Here is a 12,086-nt window from a genome sequence, read left to right as displayed (position 1 = left end):
CAGAGCGGCTTTGTAGCACCATTAATAAACAGTTTGGAAGATAGTCATCTACGTTTGCTTGTATTCTTTTTATTGAAACGTAAGCCTATTTCACTTTCAGTGGAAAGTCTTTAAAATGGCGAAATTTTGGCTATCTGGACGAGGCTAATCATTACAATGAGACGCAGCATTGATGTTCACACAAACCTCCTTTTTCAACATTCCGGGAAGTCAGCATAGTTTTTATCACGGATGAATTTCTTCAGTGCATAGAAGGTGTCGAGAGGTAAGCAGTACAACCACTACGTTTCCAAGTATTCCATTCATGGAAAGTTTAGTCCCCGCTGAAGCAGACATCCACCAAGCTCACTCTCGATTGTGGCCCGCAGTTTCCCGAGGCCACTTTCAACGTAAACCCAGCCATTCGTGTGAAACAGGATTACGCAAATCTTAATTAAAACGAGCTTAGTATGTGCTGATCCCGCTACACAAACATTGTAAACAAACTTCTCGGTGACGTGGTTACACGCAATGTATCAGTCAGTGCAGTGTACATGCACAAAGCTATCGGACTATCCGAATCACATGTACATGTATCACCACGCAGGATTAGGGGAAAACATCTATAATTTAACTTGTTCTGTAATTTGGGGCTCGCGCCGTAAATAAAAGGTCCCCAATGCAGATTCCTTTCCAGTTCGTATGAATGACTATTGGTGCCTTTGGTTATTTTCTAAGGAATCATACCATACCCCTTCCACTTGCCAGTGAGATATGTAGAATACATCCCGTTTTTCGGACTTGTTGAGAACGGTGGCTTTTCTTTCATTTAGCTCCACACCGTGAGAAAGAAGATTGCATTGTCCGTATCATCGAAAACAGGTAATTTGTTATTTAGCTCAACTTGTCGCAAACGCATTCTCAAAGCTAATTAGCAAGTTCTTCGGAGTATGCAAATTTAATGCATACAGTCTACAAGCCCCACCTCCGTGGCTGTATACATGTATTTGGAATATTCCCTGTGGAGGAGGGACATTGAAAGAGCCATCACAATAGAAACCCCGACTTGAATGGAAGGGTAAAAACTACCTTTCTAAAATGCACAAAATGACATAACGGCGTCTTTCGTCACTTCTTCTATTTGTTTTATTTCATCATCAGTACAGATGCACCAATGGTTACAAGTTAAGCGTGAATAGATGCATCACTTTGGAGAACCCATTCAACCAAAAAACAAATACTTAAGTGTGAGAAAACAAGCACAAAGCCCCCGAACCAACTGCTTCTCAACCGGCAATATTCAATCCACCTACCCTCGTCAATCTACCCCGCCGTGATACGGCGCACAGATGCCCGCATCTCACACCGGCTATAAACACATCGAGATGTTCCCCCCTTCGTAATTTCGAAACCACTCTTTTCACACCAAACAACGCATTAACCTTTGTTCGTACACAAGCATTAATTCGGTTTGCACACACCTGATTGCACCGCTTTTGTGCTTGTGAATTAACGCAGAGGGCAATGGCCTACGAAAAGTACATTCTTAGATTCTCAACCTCACCGCCGTTCGACCTTGAGTCTCTGCTTGAAATGAAATGATTTGGTACTGCATTGACAAATTTTCCCCTCATTCAACCAGGACACAAAGACATACCAGGCTTTGTTCCTGATTATAACATCCTCAACAAAAATCGATGTTACATTTTTTAATGTTGAAAAGAGTTCCACTCTATGCCCTTCAATTTTCACCATCCTATATCGCCCTTATATTCTAAAATGGAAGTAGAGTTTAGTGGGTTTTTTGTTACAAACGCGAGGTGATCGGGCGATTCCGATTTGATAATCTCACAGAACTTTGGTACAGGACCCCATAATTTGTGCAAAATCATAGCTGCTGCGTTAAACTGAATCCGATCTCTTCCTACTAGATAGGCCCTATCGGCCGGTGAAGAGTGCTCAGCTTATTCAGCCCGATCGCCTAAAAGAATTTTCCAGGGACTGGTCCTTCAAACAAGAAGCGTGGTAAACCAAGCATGTCCAAAGGATTCTTGAAATACGTCTCTTGTCTGCGCGTGCCCATATTGTCTATTGGCAACTGAGTAGTTACACTGAACATTTGTATACAATCGAAGACAGACACTTAGCTGTTAAACGCAAGATCTAGTTCTGGACATATTTGGCATTTAAGTCGAGGTCTCTTTCACAAGGTCAAAACGCTTAGGAAAGGAATACAAACCGTATCATATACTAAATGCCAATAAAATAGACCTCCTTGGCGGGCAACCCCCTCCCCAGAGTACCACGCAAATGTCGAATGCATCAAAGGCAGTGGTCTGAGAGATTAAATGAGCTTAACCATCCACAAAAAACCCTAACTGAATTGAAGGAGACACATTGCAGGGTAATAACATGGCATCCACATCCAATTTAATCAGATTACCGCAAGTGTTATACATGTATTCATGTCGACATGATAACCAAGTTATCACTTGCCTTGGCATAATCTGCAGACACGTAATGCGATATGCAGTCTGACCAAAGTTTCGTCCAATGAAGTATTGAAGGAAATACAAACACCACTTATGTAGGTTGTATTGCAGACAACAGAAAAATTGCACATATTACACCATTATGGTCTACTTGCACGAGGGGCGTAAGTCAACATTTGAAAGTAGGCCGTCCAATTTTTCCATTAACCCTAACCCTCCTCAATCCTTCACCTGTTGGAGGACTGAGGAGTGTTAGGGTTAATTACCTTCCGGTTGTGCAATTTACTGAAGTTCCATCCTTTCGCATGTTTTAATGCGGGGAAGTCTGAAATGGCCAATAGGGTGTCGAAAGACTAAAAAGCACCCTACTTACAATAAAAATGTCAGGTGCTGCTGCCCTATTCTGGTCATGAGACAGAGAAGACTTTTGCATATACAATCATACATGGTCAGCCACCTAAACTCCCATCATGACGCTAATTTTGTACTGGGCGTCCCATGATGAATTGAAATAGTTAACTTCAACAGTCATTACTTTTGACTTGTGAAATCTTGTCTACTCATGAATTTGACATTCATTGATTTTCTCCAAAGAGGCAGATTCTGCTCAATTCCCATTTCAAGAATCAAGGCAACATTTTATGCACAATTGAAGATGAATACAAACCAGTCCACAGGCCTTTTTTTTTGCACTATGGTGAGAGAATATATTAACCTTCATTTGCTTCCACTATGAAAATCAACTCTCTACAGACAAAACCACAAGAGGGCGCTACTCATCAAGATCACTGCAAAGACGGCCTCGACTGGTGTCCTTCATCTGATAAGGGACCTCATAATGGAAATTGATGATCCCCTGTAACCAGCTCCAAAATGATTCCTACAAATCAGCAAAGACATGACAGAGAGAGATAACTACATATTTCAATAATGCCCATCTACTATGTACACGTACACTGCCCACAACTTTGAAGATGACCAAATCAATTCCGATTTTAATAAGAAAATGGCAAGATCATTCAAGGGCTGCTTGAAAGGCAGGCTTAACTGGTGCTTATCTGAATTTCATTTTCCACACAGTTAAAGGAGTTGGGTGGAATTCAAAAGAAGCACCCATTTTACACAAGCCAATTCAATACTAGTAGCTATTCCAAGAGCTGATGCGATAGGAAGCCTTTCCCTTTTACGAGATTGCAACTTTTCCTCGACATTTCCTGCCAAACCTGAAACACTTCAGTGTCCTCTCAGTGAATACACTGGCCACGTTTTGAAACAACTACCTCTTCCCATTTGCCTTATCCAGGATTTCCATCCTTGTCAATGTCTCCCCCCCTCATCTTCCACCCAAGTCACGCTCAATCTTACTCTCGTTACTCACCAGTGGTTCAGGTAATGAAACAGCTTGTAGAGTTCGTGCCTCTTGTCAAATCCTGAAGCCTTGGGTATGAGTTTGTGGTAGGCTGTGTAGAAACTTCTGTTGAAGCCTCCAAACATTCCAGCGATGCCCAACTCATACTCCGAGTGTCCATAAAGACTGGCTGGATCGAATATGACTGCAAAGAGAGTATCTTTGCCAAAGAGGATCTCCAGATACACATTGTCAGTTCACTCTGGAATCTATAACTAGCCAAATGGCAAACTATGCTTCAACGTCTAAATCTGTGAATTGTTTGGGATTTTTCCTGGGAGTTTATACTGTAAAACTGGTGATGGAGCCAGTTGGGAGACTCCACCTAACCTGTTTTTTAACCTCAATTTCCAAACTCAACTGTTCCCTATGACCTTCCCTTCTTGGTTACAAAATTGTCTGAACACATCCCAGAACACTTGGCCGTAATGGCCTCCCATAAGTTAATTTACATATTCAGCACCTGTACATCAGTGCTGCCCACAACATCTAGTGAGAAAACCTGTTGACTCAGCTAATTGGAATTAAGGGAAGAAGCATCTGAGGGGTAAACAGCATCCCCTGAAATTTCAGGACCTGTGCCTGCTCATTCAATGAGGTCAGATCACCTGTCGACCAGCTAAAGCCATGCGTCAATCGATTGGCTGTGGCTTTGAGCATTCTTTATCTCTCACCCAATGACTAAGGCCACTAGCCAGAGCATATCATAGGGCGCAAGTTATTTCAAGCCACAGTCATAATACTCAGCCCAAGCCTCACCTGGTTCCGAGGATGTCTCTGCCACGTTGCCACCCCACAGGTCTCCATGGAGCAGGGCTGGCTTGATGTCCAGACCCTCGAACAACTCGGGGATCTTCCGCTCCAGTTGAGGCCACAACTCCCTGGCCTCTCTGTCTCTACAGTTGCGCTCTATCATGTCCAGCTGGTGCTTGAGACGGTTCCTGGTGTAGAACACCTGCAGGTTGTTTGAATTTTCAATTCAGTTCAGAAAACAGTCATGAATCCTGAGGCACTAAGTATGACAGTAATGGAGAAAGATCTTTGGCCCAGGAATGAACATGTGTCAAAGCACATGTCAACAAAGGCAGGTAGTGTCCTGTCAACATCCATCTTCAAAATGCTTTCCCAATTCTTCAGAGGAGTTTTAGACATATGCTCCTGGGGACATTCAGCAAATTTTCTCAGGAATTAACAAATCTGGGCAATTTATCTCAGGCACATTTGGCTAATTCTCCTGAGGGAACATTTTGCCGGTAGAAACATCTGGCAAATACTCAAGGAAGCATTTAGAAAATACAGACCAACTCACCACCCAATCGTCACACCACTCGTTGTCCTGAGGAATGATGCCGCAGCAGGTGGTGACAGGAAAGCCAAACCTGGTGACGCACTCCACATCCGAACCCCCTCCTATTCGACTTCCACCAATCTGCTTCTGTTTCAGCAGTTCCTCATTGAGCAGATGCATCCTGGGATGTGTTGTTGGGAAAGGAACTTCAAAGAATTGCTCAGAATTGACAAAAAAGATGGATATTTTAGTTGATGATATTAGGGAAAGATGGTGTTCCTAGAGACAAGACAAATATCTCCAGACACCTAGGTCCAATGATTTGGAGTTGCTTAGTCATAAAAGAACATGGACGCAATTTCACAGCACTGCTAAGCACATGGTTTTATGCAAACAGTGGCTCTGCTTATTTCATGGAGACTGTAGCAAGTGAGTAAAGCAAAAGGCATGCTAACGTCGTAAGGAAAAAACTGCTTAATTCAGTGATGTAACAATGGAAATCTGTATGGGCCCGCCCCTGCAATTTTTGTGCCAAGCTGAGCACAACAATCGTGAAATGTTTACTGTGAAATATGCTTACCATTAAGCAAATTTTTGTGCTTTGGTTAACAAATATTTGCTTAACCGTAGGTATCCCCGTGAAATTGGGCCCTGGGGTTTTTGACCATCCTCACAGCTTGGGGAATTCAGCCCCCAAGACCTTGGCTGTCAAATAACTAGTTATTTTGAAACTTAGCATACACATAAAGACACTCGCGGTCCGTAAAAATGTGAAGTTTCAACTCAATATAAAATAAGGTTTAAATGTTGCAATAATTTGAATTCATGGCCTCGTGGGTGATAGCCCGCATGCATTGAGCATGTCATGGGAAAAGTATGGATTTTGTTTACTGGTATATTTTATATTTACTGTGCCTAGCTAACTTCTGCACTCTGTGACCAAATGAAATTGTCCCTTTTGTCAACTTGCAGCTCTACTAGTAATGTTACAGACTCCGCACAGACTAGCCAATGGCGCTGTATGGCCGACTGGTCTGTGCTTACACAACAGAGAATGCATGAGACCAATTTTCATCTGAATGAGCACAAATTGGTGAAAATGAAGTGAATGTTCACCAAATATTTCGGACTCACCATTCCCAAAATGGGCTGAAGTTGGTAGTTTTCATACTTGCGAATTCCTCTTAATTTTCCTCCTTCAAAAAGACCCATTATGCAAAGTTTGTACACAGAAAGCTTTGATGGTATACAGGTTGTGAAAGCTGTGGAGTTTGCACTCATCATCAACATCGCTGAACGTGGGCCACTTTGAATGGCTAGCCAACTAAAGGCCAACATGCCTCTCTCCATTGCTACCTGTCACCTGCCAGTTACCAACGGTGCAAGAGTTTGCACTGTTCATGTGTACACAGTGGTGTCATTTTCAAGATAACAGCTTGGAAGCTTTCAGCCTGGTTCTGGAGTGGTGGGTCACATTTGAGAGGTTTGATATTAAATGATATCCAGACACCAACCTGGCTAGTTGTTCACCCAATTTGGCGGCATGGGTGCTCAAACCCTTCATGTCCAGGTACTCCATGGCTAGCACAGCGCCCTCTGTTGCTGGGTGATGCAACACTTTCATGGGTTTGGGGACACGGACTGTGGCTGTGGCAAGGATAGCTTCCAGGCTGGCAAGCTCACCATCAAACATGACCTTTGCCTGGAAGTAGCACAAATGATGGAAAGGATAAGTTCAATAATGCGAACGACTGAGATCACTGAAACTTGGACCTTTTTAGTTTAACCCTAACCCCCAAGGGTTGCTGGCCCTAACCCTCCCCATTCACACAAAGTTAAACACCCATATGGGACTTTGTGCACAGAGGCTGTTGGACTTTGTTTTTCTGAGGTATGCCAAACCCAATGCAAAAGCCAGCTGTTATGGGCCTACCAGACCTATCCCCACAGAATTAAACAATTTACTACTGTTTAATTCTGTGTGGTTGGGGAAGGTTAGGGTTAACGAGGCATATATGTATTGCCATATACACATCATTCCAAGTAGAATAAATAAGCTCTTTGTTTTCACATACCATTTGTGGGGCATGAAATGAATAGTGGTTTCTTTACCAAAACAAGATTGTTGGACGATCTCTTGTGCAATGGCATCAGCCCTGGTGGAACAATTTCTAGGGGGGCGGGCAATTATGGGACCCTCAGGCATTAGCCGTTTATAGATCAGTCCATTAAGCCGGGCCCTATTATAGCACCTGCCCGGGGGGGGGGCATTCCCTCATTCAAAAAAAGAGTTGGGGACATGTGCCCCCTTCCATTGCCAGTGAATGGCGTAATGATGTTGCCATGATCAAAGATAAAATCATCCACAAATAAATATAAAAAACTGTTACACCCCCAACCACGGCATAAGTCCCGATGACAGTTGGGACAGCAAATTTCTTAAGAAAATTTGTCAAGCTTCTCCATGCCTGTTGCAGCTCACACCCTGCAGAATTCTTCAGAAACATGGCATATGATCCATGACACAAATAACTTTACTGCGATCATGTGCTGCTGACACAAAATAACGATGAGACATATACCAGTTAGGCCCACCCAAATGTAGCATCAGAGTAGGGACCATTACAACTACAAATGGGTACCACTGTCATACATGTAGTTGTGGAGCACCAGTGAACAGGTGCTTCCATTATATACCAACCTCTTTCTTGGTATTGATCTTGGCATAGATCTTGCCCTTGTCCGTGTCATACCCCAGCCCTTCATTGATACAGCCCCCTCCTCCCTGGCCTGTTGCCTTGACAAAGCTCAGCCCCAGTTCATGCTTTAGTAGAGCTTCCATCACGCTGACCAGGAAATCTGAGTCGGCTCAAAAGGAAAGTTGAAATCTGTGCTGTGAACATCACACTCCATAATCCACCGGACAACCACGACAGTCGTCAAAAGTTCCTTCCTTGAGTGATTTTGTTTCCATACGTTCAAAATCTGTCATCCATATTTCTTCATTAGATACGCAGGATATCAAATGGGCAAAAATTGATAAATTGTCTTCTGCGCAGTAGACCTATAACTTATGATCATAATTTGTCTGAAACAAAATACACCACTAAATGTTCTTCCAAGATACAAACTCCCAAAAGCCATTATGACATCTGGACATCTGCAAGCTTGTCAATGATGTCATGATTTAATAGGCAGGAGTTACTCCCACTACCTTGCTGTGAGCTACCCCCAAAACTGTGGGTACCGGGTCCAACATCCACCCCAAGTTCATGGGAACAGGACAGATGTCGGACCCCACAGTTCTGGGGGTAGCCACGAGCCACGGTGTTGGCCTTTCAATCTCTCCTCCCATCGTCACCTTGCATCATTTTTTGCAAGCCTTAGAGACATATGACACATAGCAGACATTGACAGACCAATCACGGGGAAGATTGGAAAGGGTTCCATGTACCGACAACATTAAGTTTCCCTTAGATGTTGTAGCAGCTGTCAAAATGTGATAATGCGTCCTAAAAAGTGAAATTTACATGTTGCTAAGAAAATTCCTAAGCATTTAGGCCCCTACTTTAATAGGATCTATAGGTCCTAGCCTATGAATAAACTGAAGAAAACACTTAGGTTTATTTATGATTATTTTGATTATTTATTTACCTGTTCATCTAACAGCGCATTTTGTTTAGATTAGAGCCAATCATGCCATGCCAATTACAGGATGATAATGAGTAAGGAAGACAATGAAGAAAGTTCAGTTTTAGAGGTGGGAGGAAAACCCCCGGGAAAACCCACAGACTCAGACTGGGACTCAAAACCCAACCCACATGTGTACCTAGCCAGATTCGAACCCGGACCACAGAGGTGGGAAGACTAGGAAAGAAACACAAACACTAGGCCTACTACACCAACTAGTCCCACTAGTGTGGCACGGACTCTCACTCCCGATCCATCCTTAGCCACACATCCGTATGCGCAATTTCGTGTCGGCGTACTGAACATTTTCGGCGCACCCACTTATCATTGTGGGCGCAATTTCTTTTGCACAAGAACATGATCCTTGACCTTTCCGTTTTCTAAAAACTATTTATTGAATGATTTCACTCACATTATTCAGGTATTTTCCAGTCTTTTTGCCTTTATCCATTCAATCTCACGGGATCGCTCTCTCAGTCGCCATCTTTAAAATAAGATCGTTGAACAATACGTCACTTGACCTCTCATCGTCTCAACGGCTGTTCCATGTCAAGACATATGTAATAAACGGACTGGGCGATAAGATACTACATGTACCAATGGGCTCTTCCAAAACTTTGGCAGCAGTTTAACGCGAGTGAAATCATTCAATAAATGGTTTTTAGAAAACGGCAAGGTCAAGGATCATGTTGGTGTGCAAAAGAAATTGCGCCCACGATGATAAGTGGGTGCGCCGAAAATGTTCAGTACGCCGACACGAAATTGCGCATACGGATGTGTGGCTAAGGATGGATCGGGAGTGAGAGTCCGTGCCACACTAGTGGGGCTAGTAGTACTAATATTAATAATACGCCAACATGGCCAACCTGACGTCGTCTCTCCCCAAGTCTGACAAATCTCACACGTTTGTCCACAGGGGCCTAGGGGCATCAAGTGTTGTCCGTATATGGAACTCTTTCCTGAGAGGTTTCCTTTTACGAGTCGATTTGGAGATCAGGACTTCAACTGCTGAACTTTGGGATTGACTTGAGTATCGTCCATCACGAAAGTTCTCGTTCCATGCGAGTCGCCATCTTGACTAGTTTATTCCGTCAAATGGAAAGAGCGACCTCTGTTGGCAAACTTTTACCATCTCACATTATTGGTCGAGTTCGGGCGGCCTGTTCTTGACACAGGTTTCTTGTTCTCGCGCTCGAATAACGTAGCCTACATGGACGCCGCCATTTTGCATGTTGCTTGTCACTAACTACCATCGATAACCGGTTGTTTGTTCCCAGCGTTCGAGCGGCCGACCCACGAACAACAAATCGAGCTGTTCGGGAACATACGGGAACAAGCCGCCCGAACTCGGCCATTAAGTTCACACTGTTGTCTGCAGTGGTGTTATTTCACCCATTCTCTCCCTGTTCGAAAAAGCAAAAATAAAGCAAATACGAAAAATAAAGAAAAAGAGGAAAAATGAAACAGTGGAAGGTAGATGCCTGTAGACAACCGATAAAATCAGTTTTCACTCAGAACCATCAGGGTCTATGAAATCGTGCCGCGCGCCCCAGCGTGAAATTTATGTGCAACTCCTACAGCCGGTGAAAAATTCCGATCCAGAAGCCTCGGGAGGATGGAGTGCATAATTCCCAACACCTTTTTGACCGGGTTTGAGCTATTAAATCACTCCAACACACTTTTCGTGCTGAGAAAAAGACAAATGTTGAGATTTTTTTCCGAAATTCCTAACAACTAATCTGTATTCAGTGCCAAAATAGAGAGAAAAAGTACAAAACCTTCAGCCTATAAAATGCTTTATTTTGATTCCAGGTTGTGGTGCTATAAGATATAAGAGGCCTACATCTGTGATACATCCGTGTCATTAACAGCGCCCTCCTGGTATCATGTGGTGTACAGAAACCCCTTCCCCCGCCTTTTCAAATTTTCAGGGCAATGCTATGATTAAGTCATTACCATTACCGGTCCACGGCACAGATTTTATACCACGGATAAAATAACCGGCCCCTCCTCCGGTATAAGGCTACTAATTTCTATCATGTTTTTTCTTTTGTTTTTTGTTTTCTTTCTTTGTTTCTATGAAGCAATAATTTGGAAGCGTTTATCCGCCCAGTTAAGCCAGAAAGAAAGTGTGATTAGCTGGTCGTTTATTGAAGCCATGCTTAGACACCATACCACTGTATCTGGCAGCACTATACAGTTCCTGTACTGAAGGCCTTCAGAAGGGTCGGGTCCAGAAACCCAGATGGTAGGGGATTATCAATTAGCCTATCAAATCATGGGAGGGAGGACAAATCAAACCTAGACCAATAAAAACAGCCCACGCAAAAGTGTCATTCACCATAGGCACAAATGAAGTCCTCTTTGAAAACAGTAGTTTGAGGTAAAAAAAAAAGTCTTTTCACATAGGCCTACTGAATTTTTCTACTGGCATTCCAAGTTTCAAAAACGAGCGGATGGGAAGCAAAGATCTCAGGGGTCTGGCCCCGGCAATTGATCAATAGTAATAGGTTCATTGGAGGGAATTTTTCTCATTGTTTCACAATTCATGTGCCTATTTGGAAGAGGCAAAGGAATCTCCCCAACCTACCTCTATAAGCCTTTGGTACTACCAAAGCTGAAGATGAGAACTCGATCGATATTCAACAGGGCCACCAAGCGGTAGACATCAATCCGCCGTACAAACAATCAACGACCAATCCACCGCTGTCATGTTTCTCGCTTCGTTCACTGCATGCTCTAGTAATCAGATTCTTGCGACCTGATGCTTTTTCTAAGAATCCAATTGCCGATCAAGCTGATAAAATTACTAATAACTCTACTACCACTTAAGTAGATTAGGTCCGTATAGTTTACGCCTGGCGATGGCGTCCACCAGTTGATACTCGTGCGGCAAAGGGTCGTTGCTTTTTTTTTCTTTTTGGATAAACAAACCACAGATCTACTGAAACACCTGACATTTCTAAAAGTTTCACTTTAGATAGCATTTCATTTTGTTTGCTGGGTCTACATGACCGCAAAAAAGTGCGTGTCTTTGGCGTTAAATTAATTGACAAATGCAAATGTAAACAGGAAATTATTGCAATTAGTGTTAATTTGTGGCAGGGGCGTGATGGGGGTGGGAGAGGTTGGAGAAAGGCGAGGAACGCGGCTAAAAAGTGAAAAACAAACACTATTTTAAGCAATTCCTTTGAATAAAATGAGTGGGTACATTGTGTCTCTCATCTAT

General features: G+C 43.1%; 1 protein-coding gene across 5 annotated transcripts; it reads right to left on the bottom strand.

Moving 5' to 3' along the window:
• Positions 1–2,387: 2,387 nt before the first annotated feature.
• LOC110976653 (ketosamine-3-kinase-like) lies at positions 2,388–9,963 on the bottom strand. Of its 5 annotated transcripts, none has more exons than XM_022230119.2 (7): positions 9,724–9,963; positions 7,869–8,167; positions 6,682–6,869; positions 5,189–5,348; positions 4,639–4,834; positions 3,850–4,039; positions 2,388–3,351 (listed from the first exon to the last, which is right to left on the bottom strand). In XM_022230119.2, the coding sequence occupies exons 2-7, from the start codon at positions 8,007–8,009 to the stop codon at positions 3,288–3,290; spliced, it is 939 nt and encodes a 312-aa protein (XP_022085811.1). In that variant the 5' UTR covers positions 8,010–8,167; positions 9,724–9,963; the 3' UTR covers positions 2,388–3,287. The 5 variants fall into 5 exon arrangements, with proteins under 5 accessions (XP_022085811.1, XP_022085812.2, XP_022085810.2 ...); XM_022230120.2 differs by having other exon boundaries at positions 7,869–8,026; XM_022230118.2 differs by having other exon boundaries at positions 7,869–8,035; positions 9,724–9,962.
• Between the last annotated feature and the right edge of the window lie 2,123 nt (positions 9,964–12,086).

The sequence above is a fragment of the Acanthaster planci genome, linkage group LG09, assembly GCF_054643075.1.
Source record: "Acanthaster planci isolate LZ-2023a linkage group LG09, COTS_SCS, whole genome shotgun sequence".
Classification (NCBI taxonomy): Eukaryota; Metazoa; Echinodermata; class Asteroidea; order Valvatida; family Acanthasteridae; genus Acanthaster; species Acanthaster planci.
The sequence above is the reverse complement of the archived record's forward strand: the minus strand, read 5'-3'. Positions and strand labels throughout refer to the sequence as shown.